Here is a 22,316-nt window from a genome sequence, read left to right as displayed (position 1 = left end):
CCTGTAGTAAAAATGTACTAGGTGCATAAAACATACAAAATTAATTCTGCCCAGTGTGTCTTTGAGGCCTCCATCAGAAGGGCCTATAGAATTGTCATTTGAAACTGTCTTCTTCCAAGAGGTCACTTAAAACGAAGAGAAGGGCATAGGGAAAACAGCTGAACCAGGCGGCAAGCTGTGTTACGTTACTCAGATAATAATGTTTGCACCCATCTTGTTCTTCCTGCCCTGACATTACAGGAAGTAAAGCAATGAATGGCTCTGCAGCTAAACTACAGCAGTATTATTGTTGGCCAACAGGAGGCGCCACTGTGGCTGAAGCACGAGTCTACAGGGATGCCCGCAGCCGGGCCAGCAGCGAGCCACACATCAAGCGACCAATGAATGCTTTCATGGTTTGGGCGAAGGATGAGAGGAGGAAAATCCTTCAGGCCTTCCCCGACATGCATAACTCCAACATTAGCAAAATCTTAGGTGAGTGCAGTCGCTGATGCTGACCTCCTACCCTGCGAGTGCCCCCCAGAGTGGAAAACAGGGGCATAACTTGACACCTAAGGGAGACCGTGGTTTGCAGAGGTTAGATGTAGCTCAGCAAGCTGCCACAAGAGACTTCGTCACCATCTCTGTGTCCCCCACCCTTCATTGTGGCATTTAGGTTTAGGGGTTGTATATCCACGAGGTGCCAGGGAAGGACTGACTAAAAAACTTATTTTAGAGACAAAACTATTTATAGTGTGTTAATACTGTGAATTTGGCAACTGTGAAAGGTACTGCTAAACCGGATTCGTGGAGACAAGCCTTATCTCCTTTTCTTATTCAGTCTTCTTAAATCCCTAAGTTGCTCCGAAACATTGGAAACATTCACAGATCCTATAGTTTTCTGCTTTAGTGTTCTTGGGTTCATATATCCTTCTGAAAGGACTCGTCAGGAACTAGGGTGAGCCCCAAAATAGTGTGAAATTCATGGAGTGTTGAACAGTGCCTCTAATGATAACTTTAAAACTTGTAAAATGAAACTACATTTACTTTAATAAGATATGACGAGTTCAAATTTCATAGCAGTGAGTTGAACACATAGACCACAGGGCAGAGGCCCGTTTTGTGGTAAATTGCCAGAGTGATTCTCCCGTTTCTCAGGATTAAACTCAAACCTCGTTCTATTAGTGTAAAGCTTGCTAGTGCAGATTATACAGTTTGGAATTATTGTGTTCAACATATTGAACATATTTTATTCAACATGTAGCATTACAGTCAACATGTTTCCTCTTTAAAAAGAAAAAACACAGAAGGCACTGTTCTATTTAAGCTGTCATGATGTGACAAAATCTCAAAGGGAGCCGTTTAAGAAGTTGAAAAACATTACAGACTTAAACTGTGGTTTTCATTTTTTAAATGTTTTGTTCAAAAGCAATAAATATTTAACCTTAGTAAATATCAGTGATCTGGACATACACAAATACACGTTTTGTCACTGTATAAATAATTTAACTTGATTCTGAGACATTGTGAGGCAGTAACCTCTAAGAAAATTTAAAACACACATAAGATCAAATAGTGGTGAAATGTTAAAAAGTAAGTTTTTCCCTTTTATTCCTTGAGATATTTGAATTTCAAGATGGATGCCAAATGTCACTACAATGAGGTAGGGTTTTATTTTTAGAGTTTCTGAGATATACACAGGGATAGTATTATTCTTTTGAATTTAAGTACCTTTGAAACCAAAAGGTTCCTGATGGACATGTTAATTTTGTTTTTCTAATTAATAGACATTTAAAAGAAAATCAGTTTCTCTGTCCTTGAATTTGAGACCTAATTTTGAAATTTTCTTTTCTTCTTCTTCTTCTTCTTCTTCTTCTTCTTCTTCTTCTTCTTCTTTTTTTCTTCTTCTTCTTCTTCTTCTTCTTCTTCTTCTTCTTCTTCTTCTTCTTTTGCCATTTTAGTAGCAGCATGAGTAAGCTCTCAGATGGGCATAGAAACTCTCTGTTTCCATCTTGGCAGCTGTAGGGAATCTATATTCTTGGTGTGCATCCTGTGAAAAAAAAATTATTAAGAATATAGTAAGTGTATTCATTAAAATATAAACTTTGAAGCACAAGCATTTCAAGAGTGCCAAGAATCCTCTGTTAACTGGGGCTTTAAGCTACTGGGAGTCAGCAGAACACGGAGAAGTCTGTCTGTGTAGACTTTCTACACAACTTTTGCACAACAATCAGGAAAGAACAGGGATGGATGTGCTATTAAAGCAGACCAGGATACTGCTGGCTACAGAGAAGATTTGTACGACTTTCCATTTGTTTATGTATGAAAAATCTCCACTGAAGATTAGCTAACATCCAGTCAGCACAGCTGTTACCGCTTTATTCACCAGCGACACACAAAAATGCAATTTGATACATGTAAAAAAACACATCCCTTCTTCGTCAAGTGTTTAGGTAATTCTTTATAAACAATATTAGAGAAGTGAATACTTTTCCTTCTTCCTCTATAAACCACATTAAAAATTTTTGTGCTGTCATTGGTACAGCTCTGAATGAACATTTGTAGTACTTGAAAATGGTATATATCATTCCAACTGTACCTTCCGGTTCGAAAGCTAGAACTTAAGTAGAGTTTAGGCTTTTTTAATTACCCTAGGCCAGGGGAGACAGTGCGCACAGTGGGTTTTTATATATGGAAGGATACCAACATCCGCCAACACCTTCTCAGTAAGTAGCTTCCCTAAAGATGCCTGGACAAGTTGACAGACGTTTGAATCTCTGAAAGCAGGAGAGCTTTTTCTGAGAATCCTGTCAGCCTTGAGAGTATGCTTTGGAAGTTTCAGTTTTTCACCCTTTGAGAGAGATAGACGACCAATAGATGGGGGAAGGACATTGGTGTAGGAGGCGATCTTTAAGCAGCAGAGACATGTTTTAAAATAATATACTTTTCGTAGCACCAGCTTTAAGTCATCGAAAGAAATACTGTAATAAATGTTGCCATATACAAAATTATTCTTTGCTCTATGGTCTATACAAGACTGCTGGGGAGGCTCAGTGGGATGCGGTGGTAGGAGCTACCCAGAGCCACAGGTGAGTAAAGCGGTGGGGAAGGTATACCCAGTAGTTTCCATGAATATGTTGCCTTGACCACTTGGGTACTTAACGGCTGTTTTTGTTTAGGGTCTCGCTGGAAATCCATGTCCAACCAAGAGAAGCAACCTTACTATGAAGAGCAGGCCCGGCTAAGCAAGATCCACCTAGAGAAGTACCCGAACTATAAATACAAACCTCGACCGAAACGCACCTGCATTGTTGATGGCAAAAAGCTCCGGATCGGGGAATATAAGCAACTGATGAGGTCTCGGAGACAGGAGATGAGGCAGTTCTTTACTGTGGGGTGAGTGTTCCTGAATGTGGCCACCTGGGCTTTCCCCTCCCACTGGGAAACCACAGGATGGCTACTGGCAGTGTGTTTGGGAAGGAGATTGGGGAAGGAAGGAGATCAAGACCTATCCAGGGACTAGGCTGTGGTGATCTCTGCAGTGTGTGTGTGTCTCTCTCTCTCTCTCTCTCTCTCTCTCACACACACACACACACACACACACACACACGCGCGCGCACGGTCTTGCAGCCTGGCTCCTGCTCAACAGCTCAAAACAAACCTGGTCGCCCCTCTCCTTGTCTCGCAAACTAATCTTAGATGTTCAGTGCCCACACACAATGTTTCTGGTAGTTTATTTAAGCAGACATATGGGGAGAAAAAATAAAAACCAACCTTAAGAAATCCCCAGAAGCTTTCCAGCTTCTCTGGGTGGTGCTTCTGACTCTAATCACAATAGTCTGCTTTTGTTGTGGGATCTACCACAAGATAATTGGCCTTGACATTGGTTAGAGGACCTCATTTTTGGCGTAAGATCCAGAACTCCTGTTGCAGTAAATTATTCTGTGGTGGAAGCAATAACAATGTGGATTTTCTTGCTTAAATCAGAAACTAGACATGTTTTTGATATCTTCAAGTCTGATTTCATGTCATTTTGTTTAAAAATTAGGTAATAGATTTCTGGTATAAATTTCGAGTTGGCTGACTGGCTGTCTGCATTTAAAAGAGGCCCTTTGTAACCACAGCCATGGGGATAAGCGGGGATGCAGACGCCTGTAGGTTCCAGCACACCCAGACCTAGAGGCACAGGGGTGATAAACCAGAGGACCTTGCTGGAGGCACTGGCCTGAGGCAGCTGCAATCAGCTTGGGAAGATACTTGGGACAGGGCTTGAGAGAGAGAAATGGAGTTAGAGGCAGCTGGGCTCACTGTTAGCTGGAAGGAGCCATGAGGAGCTATGCCACACGCCAGGGCACATGGGACAGCCTCACCTGGAGTTGAGAGATGTGCCTCAGAGGAAAAGTAAAGACCTGCTTAGTTTTAAAGACACTTAAAACAACAACCTCATGGAACAAAAAGTTGGTTTCAGAAGCATGTATTTAAAGCATAAAATTAATTTGGAATAGTAAATAGAATACAAAAAAAAAAAAAAAAAACACGCCAATGAAAGCAGTCTGGGCCATGAATCTATGCCATACATGAGAGTGCTCTAGAGAGGAGCACTGGAGTTTGGCCACCGAGGTTCACATGCTGGGCCACCTGCCCGGGCAAGTTATTGAACTTCTCTGAGCCTCTGTTTCCTCATGTGTGAAATGAAATGAATAGTGGTACTGATGTCCTACAATTGTTGAGAGGATTCAATGAGGCAGTGTTTTTGAAAGTACTTTTATGGTGCTTGGTACAATATCAGTAAAGGTGATATTTTACCACTATCATCACTATTAAATACAGATTTACTATCACAATAAAACTATATTTTATTTCATACCATATAGTCAATGAACATCTTTATTCTGTGGCAGAACTTTTGCAAGGTAAGGGAGGCTTAAGCCACCTTGTTATTTGAGAATCTCAATCTCTTAACAGATGATGACATATGCCAAAGTAGGTTTATCAAATTCCTCTGTATGGTAAATGTTTGTGTTTTTAAAAATAATACTTTTAACATCAGTAATACAATGCAATATAAGTAGGCTATTTACTGGCTATTTAGACGATTTATAAAAAATACCAATCCATGGTGCACTTTGGGAAGTAGGGTCACATGAAACAAAATACAAATTTATTTTAACTCTGTGATAAATGTCTCCTTTTAATCCTGTCTCTGAGACCATATGCAATCTCTTTTGAGCAGAGAATCAAAAGTTTAAGTTTGAGAACCTTTGCGATCCCCTCTGTTTGTTCCAGTCATGTCCCTATGTATCGAGCGATACGTAATGGGTGTCTCTTGCCATAGTCTGGAAGGCTGTCAAAGGTACCATTTTAGGTCCCTGATAATTATTTGACAATATGAGCTGTAGCAACTCTATTTAATTTATTTCCCCTTACCAAAGGGTACATTGAAGTGGCTCTGGATCAAAATAATTCAACACACAGCAATACATGTAAAATAAAATAAAAAAAAAAAAAACTAAAACAACTCAACAGCATCTACCATTTATTGAAGATCTACTGCACACTAGACACTTTAGGTATATAAATCACATAATCCTCTAAATAAGGTAAAGAAAAGGTTCTGTGGCTGCCAAAAGGTCAGAGAGAGTGAGGGTTTAAATCTAGGTCTCTGCCTCCATCATGCCTAATGACTGAGGGATCGTCCTCAAAGTACGTTTCTATTTTGTGCCCTATTCTGGCACAGTTATGAGTTTGGCTGTGCTATTTGAAAAAAGAGTGCCTACAACCTTTGGTTGTGGTGTATGATGGCATTAGAGGAGCTCTGAAATTTAGAGACTGAGGATTCTGTTTCCAGTAGTGCAGTGGGTCCTTTATGGAAAGACCCTTTAAGACTATAGAATGGAGCTACGGATGTGCAGGCAGTGACCAGAATGTCTTATTCTTTAATTTTCAGTGCTGAGTATTTTCCTCTGCCCAGCTTTGGTAATACTTGCAATGTGAAGCCAGGTATTATTTCTACTTAAGGATTCATATTCTCTTTTAAGTAGTTGTATTTGATAGATTATTAACTCCCTGGGGTTCATCTTTGGAAATTCGTCTTCATTAGATGTGAGGTTATTACAAGAGGGAAAAGAAACAAGAAATTCAAAGATTGCTATTGACTTCTTGAGAGAATGGGGGTAAGATCAATTTTTATAGCTGATTTTGAAAAGACATGCATAACTTTTGAGCCAACAAAATTACGTATATTGCTCAACATTGTCATGCATTTTATTGACAATACAACTAAAAATTCAGTGAGTTAGATTTTTTTTTTACTCAGCTATTATGAAATAAATTTATCAATAATATGAAGTGGAGTAAGGTTAGCTCTTGCCTTAGATTTAACCCCTTCGATTGACAGGTTAAGTATTAGAACTTTTAATCATTTTGATGAGCACTATTAATGTTGAAATGATATTAATTAGGGTACATGTAGCTACAACATTGTCTTTTCCCAAAGAATTATGGCCAGATGCATTTCCATTTATTTGAAGTTTATTCAATAATTTACCTGTGAACTAATAGAGAATTATGCAGATACTATAAAATATCAAATTGGGGCTACTTTTTGAGTAATAATGATAACTTTCTGAATACTTACCATATACTGTATACCGTGATGAGTGATTCATAAAGATTATTGCGAATACAACAAATAATTACAAGACAAGCAGTATCATCCTCTCTACGTGGTTGAAAAACAACAATGTTCAGAGATGTTAAATAATTTGTCCAAGGCCACACAGCAAGGTAAATTGCACAGCTGAGATGTAAACCAGGCTTATGTGAGTGCGAATGTGAAACATATGTCCTTTTCACCATTACACATACCTCTCAATTAGAGCCTACAAATTGTTCAGAGGCTGTGTAGTATAGTGGTTAAGAACGTCGATTCTGGAACCAGACTGTTCTGGTTCAAATACTAGATCTGCTTATTCCTGGCTCTAGGGACTTATACATAGCAATCTTTATTCCTCTGAAGTCTCCACGTGCCCTTGGGAAGCTTATTTAAACTCTCTGTACCTCGATTCCCTCATAAATAGAGTGGAGATGACAATAATACCTATAATACTGGGCCTTTCTGAAGATTGAATAGCTTAATATATCTAAAGTGCTTGCTTAAAACAATGTCTGGCACATAGGAAGCCTTGACTTAGGATAAATATTATTACTATTATTATTCTAGAAAAGTAATGCTACGTGCCAAGTATATATTTCATATTATAAAGAATTATATTCTAGTGACTTATGCTGTAAGTGATTTGAACATTTGCCATTTTGATCTTAATCCTTAAGAGGTTGAATCAAACCTGTACAATACTTATAAACATAATTGATTAGCATAGGCTAGCCATACTCTTTTCAGTATGGAACTCTGTAGAGAAAGCTGGATTAGGATCTCTGATAGGCAGCATAAAAAGATTGCTATCATTTCCATTTCTTACTCTAGTATCAACTACAGAGATGTAGAACATGTAGGCTTATCTCTTCATGAAACAGACCTCATTGTCTTCGTTTGTAGATGCTGTAAAAGTCTGAAAGATCAGCAAACAAGGGGGATTTGCCAAATTAATATGTAGGTTTTTGTGGGGTTTGTTTTGGTTTTGGCTTTTGCGATTGGTGAAGCTAAACTGTACTCCACAAATATTCTTGTGATTTGGAAGCCATGTAATAATGCTGTACTCTATCAGGGTCAGCTTTATTCTTTACTTGGGCTGGGAAGAGGGGTTCTTAGCTTATCTCTGCTCATATCAGCTGCATGTATACACTTTTACAAACATCTACAACTTTTGTTTTGATGTGCACATTCATTATTTGTAAAGCCCAATACTCGCCAGCTATTCCTGTTTGTGAAATCTGCAGTGTTTGAATTTTGACTTTGCAATTGATCTGTAAAGGAAGGAAAAATGCTTTTTAAGAATGTAATTTCCGATAGACAAAGCTTGAGCCTGCTGGCTGGATTTTCCATTTTGTAATTGATTGGTCCGTCAATTGGTGAGGGCTTATTTGAAACCAGTGATGTGCCCAGCACTGTACTAAATTAATACAGTACATGAGGCATTAATTCTGTACACAGTGAGCTTTCAGAGAGTGCTGTGGTTAGAGAAACCAGACACATACACAAACATATTAGCAAATAAGAGTTTGTTACACACACACACACACACACACACACACACAGAGGGAATGCATTGCATAGTGCTGCACACAATGTATAGTGAAGTACTAATTTTGATTTTATGGAGCAGAGCAAGTAAAGGTCAGAAGAGAAGAGATTACTATTCCTTAGGGCCAGCCATAGGTCATTTTTGAGGAAGGGGACCTGATGTTTGGGTAGGGTCAGGCTGGTGGAAAGTAGAGGTAAAGATTCCTGTCTTAGCATAAAGATTAGCATGAACACATGGAGGGAAATGCAGAATGTTAAACATGTAAAAAATGAAGCTAGCCTAGGAATAATTATTCCTGGCAGTAAAGAAAAGTAAGAGAGGTAGGGTGGGGCAATATTTTGGAAACTCTTGAAAGCCAGGATACTGCAACTATAATTAGCCATGCTCACTTGATTTTGTAGTCTTTTATTATGCTGGTAACAACAATGAGAAAGCAAGACCAGCATGATAGTTAGCTTATGATTTTGCATCCATAGAATCAGTGGTAACTTAAAAGGGGCCTCAGAAGTCATGTACTTCAAGTAGCCAACCATTGTAGGAGTCCTCCCTAAGTTCTGCTTGAACTGTTATAGAGCTAGAGAGCTCACCACTTCCCAAGGAAGCTGGTTTCTTTGTGGAACATGTCCTAATGCTAGCCAAGTTCTTTTCTCTTAACTGAGCCATGGTCTACCTTTCTGCTACTTTGTAGATCAGTTCTAATCCTCTTCTTTGGTCCCTTTTCTGGAGTTAGTCTCTTCCTTATTTATAAAGACAGCCATTCAAGCCTTTAAAGATGGTTATATTCACATTCATTCTCCACTATCTTCCCTCTCATATATCTAGTCTCATTATATTTTTTCTTCTCTTAAGTAGGTTACCCAACTTTGTCATTTGTTTTCCCCCTCATTCACTAGTTCACTCATTCATTCATTCATTCATTGCATGTATACATTATGGAATGTGCCTCCTGTGGTCCAGGCATTGCTGAAATTTTAGAGCTGTATCAGTGAAAATTCCTGTCCTCATGAAGCTTACGTTCTGGTGGGAGGAATCGGACAGCCAACCAATCAATCAATAAATAAATATCAAATAGTAGTAAGTACCTTAGAACAAAGTAAAGTAGAGAAAAGGTAGGGAATTTCAGGGGATGGAGTATAATTTTAAACAAAGTGGCTACAGAAAGCCTCACTGACAATCTCATACTGGAACCAAAGGCCTGCAGAGTGAGGTAGCAAGCTGCATGGGTCTCTGGGAGAAAAACAAGGCAGCAACTGCAGAGGTCTGGAGGGAAGGTTGTGATTGGCTTTTTCAAGAATTAATGATGTCAGAGTGGTAGGAGCAGCATGGGTAGGAAGGAAAAGTAACAGATGTCAGAGAGGTAGTAGGGAGTCAAACTGTGAAAGGACTTTCAGCCATTGTGAAGACTTTGAATCTGACCCTGAGTGAGGTGGAAAGGCATTGAAGGGTCATAGGCAGAAGAGTACTCTGATCTGACTTGGGTTTTAAAAACGTCATTCTTTCTGCCATCTTGAGTATTGTCTGAAGGAGGCATGGCTGGAATAAGGAGGCAGGCTTTTTCAATAAACCAGATTAGAGTTGACGGTGGCCTGGACCAGATTTGTAAAGGTGGAGGGAACAAGAAGTGGAGGGATTCTGGATATATTCCTGATAGCAGACTAATAGGATTGGCTGATGGATTGGATATAGCATTTGAGAGACATGCGGTTGCCGGGGATTGGCTCAAACAGCCAAGGATGAAGCAATCATTAACTAAGATCAGAAAGGCCACGAGAGGAGCAGATCTATGGAGAATGATCAGGAGTTCAGTTTCACATCTGTAAGGTTGAGATGGTAGTTTGACATCCACATTAAATAAGAAGTTATATATATATATACATGACTCTGAAATTTAGGAATGTAGTGCCTACCAGGCATCCAAATTTGAGAGTCATCAGCACCTAGATAATATTTGAAGCTGTGGAAAATGGACAAGATCACCAAAGGAATGAATTTAGATAGAGAACAGGTGCAAGAACTGATCCTGGGGTACTTCAGAGCTTAAATGTCAGGTTGATGAGGATGAGGAGGGTGCGTCCAGGGACCTAGAAGGAGCAGCTAATGAGATAGGAAGAAGACCAGAAGACAAGGGAAGAAAGCGGTTCCCACAAGGCGAAAAGTGGTCAAATGCTGCTCATGGCATAGGTCAAGTAAGATGAGGACCAAGAACTGACTTTTGAATTTAACAACACAAGATCATTGGTAGTGTGACCTTTACAAGCTGTGTTTCAGTGAAGTGTTGGGGAGTGATTGAAGTAGACTTAAGAATTTAGTAGAAGAAATGGAGAGAGTGAATATACACAATTTTTCAAAAAAGTTTTGCTTTAAAGGAGATCAGAGAAATAGAGCGGTAGCTGGTGGGGGATTCGGGTGAGTCCAGAGAGAGTTTTTGTTGTTTTCTGTTTTTAAAGTGGGAGAGATTATGGCGTGTTTATGTGCCAATGGGAATGATCCAGGAAAGAGGGAAAATTGATCATGCAGATGGGAGAGACAATTACTGGAGAGAGATCCTTAGTGAGGACAGAGATTCAGTGCACACACGAAAGGGTTGGCCTCCCATTGGATTATGAGTTCATTCAAAATACAGAAAGGCAGGCAGAGAGTTAGGAAAACAGAGGTAGATGGGTACATGTGATGATGGGAGCTTTTGAAAAACTTCTTCTGATTACTTCTAATGTCTCCATGAAATGGAAAGTCAGGTCATCAACTGAGAGTGAGAATGTGGGAGAAGTTGGACATTTGAGGAGAGTTGAGAAGGTATGAACTAATTATCTAGGAGAGTAGAAGAAGGAGTGGCTTAGGGAATAGTACAACATGATGGCTGAACAGCACCAGAGACCAATTTAAAATTCATGCTCAAAAATTCAGTCTAGTAATCATGGAAATGTGCTTTCTGCAGCCAAGTTCAGCTGTGTGGGAGTGGTCACAAGTAGGCAGGGAGTTCAAGATTTGCCATGTAAGAGGAGAGAGTATGTACAAGATAGTGACTAACCACAGAATTGATATTGGGTAAAGAGATAAAGTCAAGGCACAAGAGGGAGAGAGAAGGGCAGTGAAAATTGGTTGAAGAGATCAAGGAATTGTAGATGCTCATAAGGTGGGAGAATTGTTGAAGTGTTCTTCTAGAGAAAGAAAACTAGAAAGAGAAGATGTGGTGGTCAGACAGTGGGATGTTTAAAATAGAAATTAGGGGGGCGCCTGGGTGGTGCAGTCAGTTAAGCGTCCGACTTCAGCCAGGTCACTATCTCGCGGTCGTGAGTTCGAGCCCCGCATCAGGCTCTGGGCTGATGGCTCAGAGCCTGGAGCCTGTTTCCGATTCTGTGTCTCCCTCTCTCTCTGCCCCTTCCCCGTTCATGCTCTGTCTCTCTCTGTCCCAAAAGTAAATAAACGTTGAAAAAAAAATTTTTTTTAAAATAGAAATTAGGGGGGGCGCCTGGGTGACTCAGTCGGTTTAGCGTCTGACTTCGGCTCAGGTCATGAAATCACGGTTTGTGAGTTCGAGCCCCGCGTCAGGCTCTGTGCTGACAGCTCAGAGCCTGGAGTCTGCTTTGGATTCTGTGTCTCCTCCTCTCTCTGCCCCTCCCATGCTTGTGCTCTTTCTTTTTCTGTCTCTCAATAATAAATAAACGTTAAAAATTTTTAAATAGAAATTAGGGTGGGGTTACAGCTGGAAATGACAAGGTCTGCTGATATAGGGAGGAGGCCAGATCATCACAGCAGAGAGGAGGTCACAAAATTGAGAGAGCAGGGTGTTAAAATTACCACCTTTGTAGATAGTGAGACATCAAGAATTATGGCAGGAGTAATGTTGGAGAGCCAGTGGCAGTAAGCCAGGAGCTAACATCGTTAAGGAATGAGGGGGGCTGACCAGGCAAGAAGTAAGTACATAGGGGGTCAGTGGGTGACTTATTCTGGTATCTCTCTACCACCAGTAGTAGGCTTTTGAATATCATGTGCCTCACCACAGAAAATAAGTTATATGGATGTTTTGTTTGTCTCTTTGTCTGTTTTTAATGTTCCATTACCGACTTAATGTCCAAATACTGTACTGTTAAATATGTGGAGCCCAGTTTAGAAGAGTTTGATTCTGATTCATATTGCTAAATAGTTTTCTGATCGTGTGAGCTTGCCATTCTCACCCTTGTCTCGATATCCAGTGGAGAATTTGCAACATGAAGAAAGGGTTCAGCTTCTGGCTGTGGTATGTATATGGCCTTGGACAAACCGTTTAAACTCTCCAAAACTTGGCTGGTTACTTCATCGATAAAAGAGGAGAAGTAATATTTCCCTCTTAGGCTTATTGTGAAGGTCGAAGATAATGTGAAAATATCTAGTCATTGTTCCTAGCACTTAATAGGAGTTCAGTTCAAATGTATTTAGTAAATAACTACATCTAGATATTTTGATTATAAAATACTGCAAAACTGGCCATCTATTCTTTCTGAAAAGAAAATGTCCTTTATGAAAAGAAACTACCACTTGGTAGTTGGTGCATGGTATGTAGAGTTTATGTTATAGATTAGCTCACCAAATTGGGAAATCTGTAAAATGGGTTAATATTGCAATAAAAGTTTTTACTCTACACTCATTATGTGATTAAGGCAAAAATATTTTCATTGCAATTATCCAAGTTCAGTAAAAAATTTAATAAGGCATTCCCTGCCTTGGGCAGGCTAGCATGAAATTTAATTTGTGCTAATTTGCCCAAAAGTTAGGAAGCAGACGTATTCTGTTTTTAGAATTTGATCCTATGAGAGTGAAACCAGTATTTTCTGAGGTGTCTCTATGCATAGATATGTATTCCTCTATCATCTCCTTCAGGCGATCAAAGAATCACCATGAGCATCATAAAAATGGATCAATATCAGGTGCTTAGTATCAACTGGGTACAGGCAGGCTGTATAGAAATCGGGAATTTTTATGAGACATACTGAGCATAGTGTGTTTGTGTATTGAATATCTATAAAAGAAAGAGTGATAGAATTCAAGTCAGGTGACCTAGATTCAAAGGCTGCCGCTGCTGATTATTGCTTGCTTTTTAGCAAGGACTTATTTTCTTCCTCTGTAAAGTGGGCATGACAGTACCTCATGGGGTCGTCATATTAGTTGAATAAGGTAATATTTGCTATGAAAGTGTCTGCTATGTTATGTTGGTCAGAGGTTAAGGAATCCAGATTATGCCTTCTGGGGATAGGAAGAGGTTGTCAAAGATAGCATTATCAGGTATCTCCGAGTGATTCTAGGTCATTTCCATCATTTTTCCTTCGACCAGGCTGGAAGACATGCAGGGCTCTTTGAGAAAATTACTCTGGACATGTCAAAGAATCGCTGGTAACTGAGCCACTTCTTCATGGATTGAGGGTATTTTTCCATTAGACTGAGGTGGTTAGAGAGTTTCAATGATATTTTAGAGGGTCCATAAGAACCATTCAAGAGAAGGACTGGCCTGAAGTGTCGTGAGTGTTAAAAGGTGAGAGGACCTTCCAAGACTTCCCTGACCCCAGCTCTCATAAATATCTGGAAACTGAAGCTCAGAAAGGATAGTCATCAGAAAGGAGCCTGCCAGTACCCAGTTGATACTAAGCACCTGATATTGATCCATTTTTTATGATGCTTATGGTGATTTTTTGATTGCCTGAAGGAGAAGATAGAGGAATATATATCCATGCATAGAGACACCTCAGAAAATACTGGTTTCACTCTCATAGAATCGAATTCTATGACATGAGTTTAAATTGTAATTACTGTCCATTAAGGTTGAGGAACACTTGGTAAGTATTTCACCCATGAGAATATTGTTTCAGTCATAGTCTCTGAGCGAGGTAGTAGGTCTTCAGTTCTTTCAACCCATTACAATGCCTCAAGGGAGATTGAGAGGCAGATAGCCATGTGTCCCTGTAGAGGGAGAAACTGCCCTTCGTAAAGGGTTTGGTAAGTGTATTTGAACTAGAGTACCATTGTGACCCGGCCTTGGCACCTGCTGGCATCCAGGATGAGGCAATAGGTGTTATTCTGATAGGCTCCCTGCACTTCACTCCTGACTCCTCCAACCCAGCTCCAGCCCAGACATCCAACATGATCCTTCCATGATAATGAAAACAGAAGCTCCTTAAAGGAGCATCCTTACAAGTTCAGCCACAGAAATAGGTAGATATTGCATGGATACCAAATCTATGCTTTGCTAAATCTGACTCCCTGGGACATGCTTGATCCTTTCTCGTCGTGATCTTCCCTTTGTACAGTTCTCAAACCAAGGTGGAGACACAAGCCTGCTTACCGGTGTCATTAAAATATGTCTAATGCTGCGGATCTTAAGAAAAGATCTCACATGTAACTTTGTGGAATTGACTACAGCATTTGTTTCAAATGCACTTCAAATGCCAAGTGTTAGTCGAGCTTTGCCATATTTGTAATGCTGTAAGAACCCTGCTTTTAGGTTTCGAGACCATCAATAAGTTGCTCCATTGTATTGCTTACTGCCCAACCATAGCATCAGGGTGATTTGCAGGACTCCTCCAGGGAGCACCTTTGTCACGTTTTGTCATTTGCTTAGAATGTCAACAGAGCCCCCTTTTGGAATGTGTGGGAGATGAATTCCAGTGCCACACGGAAGAACATGTATACAGATATTTCCCCCTGTTTCATTTTATTTTTTGAATCTATACAGGCAACAGCCTCAGATTCCAATCACCACAGGAACAGGTGTTGTGTATCCTGGTGCTATTACTATGGCAACTACCACACCGTCACCTCAGATGACATCTGACTGCTCTAGCACCTCGGCCAGCCCAGAGCCCAGCCTCCCAGTCATCCAGAGCACTTATGGTATGAAGACAGACGGCGGAAGCCTAGCTGGAAACGAAATGATTAACGGAGAGGATGAAATGGAAATGTATGACGACTATGAAGATGACCCCAAATCAGACTATAGCAGTGAAAATGAAGCCCCGGAAGCTGTCAGTGCCAACTGAGGAGTGTTTGTTTGCTGAATTAAAATACTTTGACATTTCACCTCCCCTCCCCCAACAAAAAGTTCTTAAAGAGCCCGCATGCATTTGTGGCTCCACAATTACATCAGCAGAATGGTCTTAATTGTTTCGTAAAGTGTGAGACAGATTAAGTTTTTCCTGATTTTTCATGAACTTGAGTTTTTGTCGTTATTGTTATTGTTGTTGTTGTTGTTTTTTTAATTTAGGTGAAGACATATTAAATATGAGACACCAGGACTTGAAAACTTATCTCAACCCATAGCTGTCTTACAAGTCTTATATTTTTGTCTTACTTTTTTTTTTTTTCTTTTGGATGTTGATAAAGGTTTAAGTTACTGTTTTAGATGGGGTTAAACATTCTCACTCAGGTATGCTGTGCCGGCCTACAGGTTGTGAATGTGTTTTTATTCTGAATTCTTTTAGAGAACAACTAAGGATTTCCTATCGTGAAACAGAACCAGTCCACAGCGTGCACAGCTGCGTGCAGAGCATATTCAAAAGGCCTCAGAATTCCATTGTTTCCACGTGTAGAGTTCAACTCTGAATGTGCCAAACTTTTTCATAACTTTTGAATCTTAATATTTTGAAAGTCTTAAAGGAGACACTGCAAAGTCTTAGACAATCTTTGGCATCTTAAGATAACACGACAAACCACACATTTTTCTTTTCCAGAAAATGGTAAAGTACTCAGGAATCTGGAGACAAGATATTGTAAGGAATGAACAAGGTTGCCACAGTGCAGGTACCCAATTGTGTTTGCCTCTTGACGTGCCATCCACGTGTGACGCGTTATACCGCGCGCGCACCAGAGCGATCACCACACCAGATACCAACCTGGTGGTCTTCTCTGCCTGAGACCACCTCTCACTACATCCATTATCCCTTTGCCTTTTAACCCTGACATTCAGTCTTAACACGTTTTCTCTTAAATTATTCATTCCAGAATGTCAAGGGTCCACTTACTATTTATTTGAAAAAAAAAAAATGTTTGTGGCATTAATTTAATAATTCTTGTTTTTCACCCTCCTTTCCTGAAGACCTTTTCAGCCCCTTTCACCTCCTTCTCTTGCTAGACACAAAAGATGCACACAGTGATTTTATGTCCCCAGCGCATCTGGACGCATTTCTGAAACAAGATACTATTCAATACTTCTACTGGTTTTCAATGTAAACGTATATCTGGCTGCAGGGCTGTGTGTTTGGATACAGGTGTAAGGTCTTACACTTCAACAGATATGCCCCCGAGGTTCTCTGTGACCTCAGAAGCTTTGCCAGAATCCCCTCTAATTCAGTTGAGCAGCAGTGGTAGGATCTGCGTCAGCGGTGTTTCCCCCAAATGCCATTCAGCAGCAAGGGTCAGCAGTGGTGACCGCCAGGCAGGAGAGTCCTGCAGCCAAACCCAAAACCCAAGGTTGTGGACCATGGAGGAGGCTACAGTGATGCTGTCACGGGCTGGCATCTTCGCACGGAGTTGCCTTGTCACATCTGGTGCATCTAGGGAGTTTTTTGTTGTTGTTGTTTTGTTTTTTGGGTTTTTTTTTTTTTTTTGCAAAATCCCCCAGGATGCAAGAAGCCACATGACAGCCTCCAGGCAAAGATAGAGGCAAATAGTCATGATACATCCAGAGAATGAAAGAAAACCATAGGGAAGGAGAAGGAGGGGAAATACATTCCCTATATGGGATGTTCCTACTGTTAACTCTGGGGAACGGACGACTTCTGGGGCAGCAGCTGAGCTCCTCTGGCTCACTCCCTCCCTCCATCCATGGCCACATGGGGGGGCATGCCTCCCTGTGAACCAGATTAACTGCACTGGTCACACAAGGATTTCTCTGGAGATGTGCTGATGGGCTGGGAGGCAGTGAGGTTTCATTCCCCATCTCCTAACTCCAGGGAGCTCGGCCATGCCATTTTGACCTTCCTGAAACCAGGACTGACTGACTGTGGGGTGGGGGAGGGCCTCACCCAGAGTGGTTCAATGGGAAAATGTCAGTTAATGGGACAGTTCACTTCATGGGACAACCCAGAATCTCACCACCAGGACATAGGAACGGCCCCATCAGATTTCTTGAGCCATTTTGTCACTTGGAAGAAAATAGTGTACCTTCATATTTATTTAAAGAGTGCTCAAGGCCATACCTAATAGCAATAAATAGGTCTAGCCAAGATGTTACTGGCTATGTCATTAGCTGGGAGTGCTCTCCATAAGCTGATTAAGGTACTGATAGGAATGTTTTGTTCTTAGTATTGGTTGGGGATTGGAACTTTGTTTTTGTACATTTATTTCAAATGAGGAGGAGGTCATTTTTTTCTCAAAAGAAATGAATATTTATTATTGTTTTACTGATTTCTGTTGATTATATATACCTCTCCTCCTCGCTTCATTCTCACGTTTTTTCCTTTCTCTTGGACTCTTGTGTTTGCTGTCTCCTCCTCTCTCTTCCTTTTTTATTTTGTCGCATAGGTAGAGTGCTGTATGGCTAGCATTGTATTGTATGTAATTAATTTTGCACAAAGGCAAACATTTAGAATAGTAGGTTAATTTTGTTTGTTTTTTATGACCATGCCAAAATAATATTCTGGGCTGGTGGAGAACAAAGGACTGTTCTTTAGGACTGAAACTTGATTTTGCTTGTAGCTAAAAAAAAAAAAAAAAAGAAAAAGAAAAAAAAACAACAAAAAACACACACACTCACAGATGTTGTTTCGTAAGTGTTATAAGCACTGGATATAAATGGTATTTTTTATCACTTCTGACTAATGTGAAACTTGTACGAAAACTACACGAACAAAAGTCATCTGTTTCGACTCGTGTGGGCTTGCCTCACAGTTGCCGGATTTGAGTCATTTTTATGTCTTGTTATTTCATTTATTTATGCAAAATACATGTGTGTATGAACACTTTGTTTTAGCTCCAGCTCTGCCTCAGTACTGGGGTGCAGTCACTTCTGGCCATGTTCTTAAAAGTGAAAGGCTATTCAGGAATGATCTGATTGCAAACGTCTCTTTCATTGGGTCAAACGGCGATGCTGTATTTGAATCTAAATTCTGTGCATAAGCAGTTTACTCTATTTATTAGCCAAGTTTGGCTCTAAATATCCATGGAAATTAAGAATGACAATCATAGGGGATCACTTCGTTTTATTTTCAGTGGGGCTTAAACAAAGTTTTTATGACTCTACCATCTCATTTTAGATTTTTCTAATTGTGTAAATATAACATAGAAATAGAATTTATTTTTGGTTCATGAATACGTAGTGAGATATAAGTTACGTATTTCCTTTTTGTTCTCTCTCCGTATACGTTGGTCCAGACTAGAAGTTGACGAGTCAGTGTACCTCATGGGGATAGTGAACTAGCAGCCGCAGTGAGAGAGCAGTGTTCCACCCGCAGCTGGGGAAGCAAAACCCTTCACTCGGGTTCCCAGGCAGTTTAGAACCCACTGTCCACAGGCTCAGACTTTCACTTATTTTTTTCTCATAGAAAGTCGATGAATTGATTATACTAAATTTCCAGTACAGCTGGGGAAGAGTCAATTTGCTTTTGTAAATCCACATAAATCTTCTAAGGTAGTTCTGTGACCATTTACTAGCAAGAAGCATGAATGCCTCCGAGATTGACCATTAATAAAAGTCCTACCATGCCAATTAGATTAAAGAATGCTAATCAACTGTTTTCAGTGCTTCCTATTTCACAGTATCTTCAAATCAAAGAGAAACCATCTCCATGTTGTTAAAGAACTTACAGGATCAGGATTTTCCTTGTCACTTAGGATAGGGACACTGGCGCACAATCCTCTCCTAAAAAAAAATGGACCATATGGGACAGGAAGGAAGGAAGGGAAAGGAAGGAATGAAGGAAGGAAGAAAAGAAGGAAGGAAGGCAGAGAAAGGAAGGGAGAGAGAAAGAAAAGGTCAATCCATGGACAGGAGCAGCCAGGCAGGCGGTTTCTCTATTTCCTTGGCAGAGGCGATGCAGTACCTTCTCCAGGAAGGTAAGAAAGTTATGTCGTTTTCACGTGTATTCAGCTCAGTCTTCCAGGAGCACATCAGTTTGCTTCATTTGGTGTTTGAGACTCGCCAGCCTTGTCCTCAGGCCCGATTCATTATGCCAGGGTCCTGACACAGTCTCCCAGGCCAAGTTCTAAATTGAGGTGTGGGCTCACAGTGCTGTTGAGCTTGTCAAATTCTGGCCTCCCCTGCACATTAGCCCCACTGGAGCCTGGGGTGTTTGAAAAGGGTGTGATCACTCTAGGGCTGAAATTAAAGGCTTCTTTCTTTTCCTTATGAAGCCGGGCTGCTTCTTCGGAGCACACCCTCCCAAGCCAGGAGCACCAGGCACTAGCTGAAAGCAGGGATTATTCCGAGGAAGCCCATCTACCCCCAGTAGGAAGGCAGCCTGGTCACTTGAACACCACAGGCAGAGGCTGCTTCTCCCAATTTACTCATTCTGCAAAGAGCTGACCTCGACCTACTCATTAGGGAAAGGAGAAAGAATCACTTCGTAGTTTTAAACCATATGAGAAGTCCTGTTCCAAGTGCCAACGACTACAACGAATGCAGCTAGAGGAATGTATTGAAATTATTACTGGGTCTTCCTTTCTAATGAGAAAAATGACAAAAATGGTTGCTGTAGCCTTGCCTGATTTTGTACACGTTTGTCCAAGGACTGAGTTGGCACTGAAGCTCACTTCTCAAAGTATAATAATATTGTATGACCTCATCTGTCCCTTTACAGAAGCATCTGCATCATTTCCTTAAGCCATCTGCCCCCTGACATGTCTTCTTCCTTAATAAACAACTTCTATCTGTTACTCCTGCTGATGACGTTCTGTTTCTGATGCCATATACTGTTGAGCGTAACCCTCTGCTAATATCGTTGCAAATATCGACACGCAAACACATTTCCTTTTCATCCCCATCCCATCTTTCCTTCTGGGGACAGATTGCTTTCCAAAAGCTCATGAACAAGTAGTGGGAATGCTGGTACCTTTGGGGCAGGGCTAGAGGAGGGGGTGGGGGTGGGGGACAGAAAGGTAATGCTGAGCTCAGATACTCTTCCGATTGGAGTCCGTGGCTATATGAACGCTTGACGGTAACTCAGTGACATATCTTGCTCAGTAGTTTCTTATTCCTGAAGAACCACAAGCATAAGGTGAGGCCTCAGTGCTGGTGCTCTTGGAGTATGGGGAATGTGCAAATATTTAACTGTTTTGTATGCTGCACATTGCAGATCTGCTCATGTGCATTCTCCGTTCGTCTTCCTTTGTCATACGTGTTTTTGCTTTTTTTTTTTTTTTTTTTTTTTTTTTGGAAAGTGCAGTCTTTATTGTACCCTTCTTCAGCTTGTAGCAAATTAGAATGCTTAGCATTTATGTTCATTCATTATTGTATTTGCCATGTAAAATTTTTATTACCTTAGACAAGCTTATAAGCTGTTACTACATAACTTATCTTACTGTAACTCTTTTATTTCCCGACCTTGTAATTTGTTTGTGATGTATATTGTGAGATTGTATTCTATGTTAATTTAATCAGCACAATTCACTGACATGCTGGACTGACATGCTGGCTGCTGTTTCAAAGTGTAAAGTTTGTGTAGGGCTGTTGGGACAACTGTGGCTTGTTGTTGAGGTACTGTGCAACACTGCGGGTGTGGCCCTTACGATGCTAAGGGCATTCACTACACCCTCGAGCAAATTTAACTGCAGATTTTCTTTGTAGAAATTCTATGTATAACGCAGGTACCTACTTGGCCCATGGCTGGTAACTATTTGGGCGATTAGAAAAACAAGAAAACAAAAACCATAAAAACTAGTGTCTATTGCTGCTTTGAATATGTTTGAAAGTCTGAAAATGTAAATAATTTATCAAAAAAAAATCTTGTACAGTCCAGTGTAAAGTTTTTAAATGACCTTAAGGGTTACCATCACATCTCTCTCACACTCTCCTCTTAATCATGGGAAAAAAAGTTTGCTAAGGATTAAAGAAATGGGGGAAAAAAGAATATCTTCAAATTTAAAGGAATGAATCATTGTTCTTAGCTTTGTTGCATACACACATTTCTTGGATTTCGTTGTGCAGTATTGACGTGAGATAAAACTCAACATTGAATAATCTTTCAGTGGTACTTTTCAAAGTCTTCCCCTCCTCTGCCTCATAATTAAGGGAAAAGACAAAATTGAAAGACGCACTGTCTTTATCTATCCTGGTGTATGTTGGCACCTTAGCTACTTTTTTTTTTTCTTTTTGCACAAGGTGCTTTCCTGATATGTTAAACATGCCATCTTTGGGTGATAATGTATATGCCATGAAGGGGCCCCGGCCCCTCAGGGGAGTGTCTATAAGAACCTGCCTATTTATGCTCATTTACCTCAAGACTGTCCTCTCTACCCTTAATCTAGTCGTCATCACTCCATCTTTTGTACTGCTGTTGACACTTACAAATTAAAGATAAATTTTGTTTTATGACCTCTGTGTACGGCCTTGTCTGTGCCCTGCAAAGTGTTCCCGCCATGGAGCCCGGTAAGCCCCAGGCTTGCCCCCACCTGCTGCTGGAGCCTGCAGAGCTCTCCCTCTCCCTGCCCTTGCTTCTGCCCTGCTGGGAGGTAGGTCCCAGAAAGCCTCCAAACCCCTGAGAGCCTGGAAAGACTTGCCTGCTTTTTCCATTGTGGAGCATACACTGCTGTAGCAGGAAATGCTTGTGGATTGAGACGGTAGGAACAGGATCCAAGGTGGATTTTTGTCAAGAGAAGATGAGAGAGAATGTCACTTCCTATTTGCCTGACTTCTGCGTGACAGTGAAACAGTTTATAGAAGCTCCCAGCATCCTGGGGTATGAACAAATCTCAAGGGCCAGCCTCTCATCTGACACCAGCCTCCACAAGCCCAGCAGCCAAGAGTGGAAAATGCCACGCTTCTGGAACCTTTGCCTCCACGGTGGTTGGGAGCAGTTGGCTGATTATTTCTCAGTCGCTTCTGCCTCGGAGGAGGAGAGCTCCCATCCTGTTGTGCAGACAGGAGCTGGACCCGGCGTGAAACTCTGCTCCAAAAGATACCAGCTCCTAAGAGTCTAAGGGATGGAGGTGGGGTAGTGGGCTGAAGCGAGC

At 40.8% G+C, this 22,316-nt stretch overlaps 1 protein-coding gene across 20 annotated transcripts in view; it reads left to right on the top strand.

Moving 5' to 3' along the window:
• SOX6 (SRY-box transcription factor 6) overlaps positions 1–21,678 on the top strand; it is a 619,662-nt gene extending 597,984 nt beyond the window's left edge. For 17 of the 20 annotated variants that reach the window (XM_045484620.1, XM_045484628.1, XM_045484622.1 and 14 more), the window contains 3 exons: positions 241–474; positions 3,159–3,375; positions 14,887–21,678. In XM_045484620.1, coding sequence (XP_045340576.1) covers positions 241–474; positions 3,159–3,375; positions 14,887–15,190 — 755 coding nt within the window. In that variant the 3' untranslated portion in view covers positions 15,191–21,678. The remainder of the gene's footprint in view (positions 1–240; positions 475–3,158; positions 3,376–14,886) is intronic. The other 3 variants (XM_045484627.1, XM_045484626.1, XM_045484639.1) reach the window with 1 other exon arrangement.
• Positions 21,679–22,316: the final 638 nt, after the last annotated feature.

The sequence above is a fragment of the Leopardus geoffroyi genome, chromosome D1, assembly GCF_018350155.1.
Source record: "Leopardus geoffroyi isolate Oge1 chromosome D1, O.geoffroyi_Oge1_pat1.0, whole genome shotgun sequence".
NCBI lineage: Eukaryota > Metazoa > Chordata > Mammalia > Carnivora > Felidae > Leopardus > Leopardus geoffroyi.
This window is presented reverse-complemented; position numbering and strand designations above follow the sequence as displayed.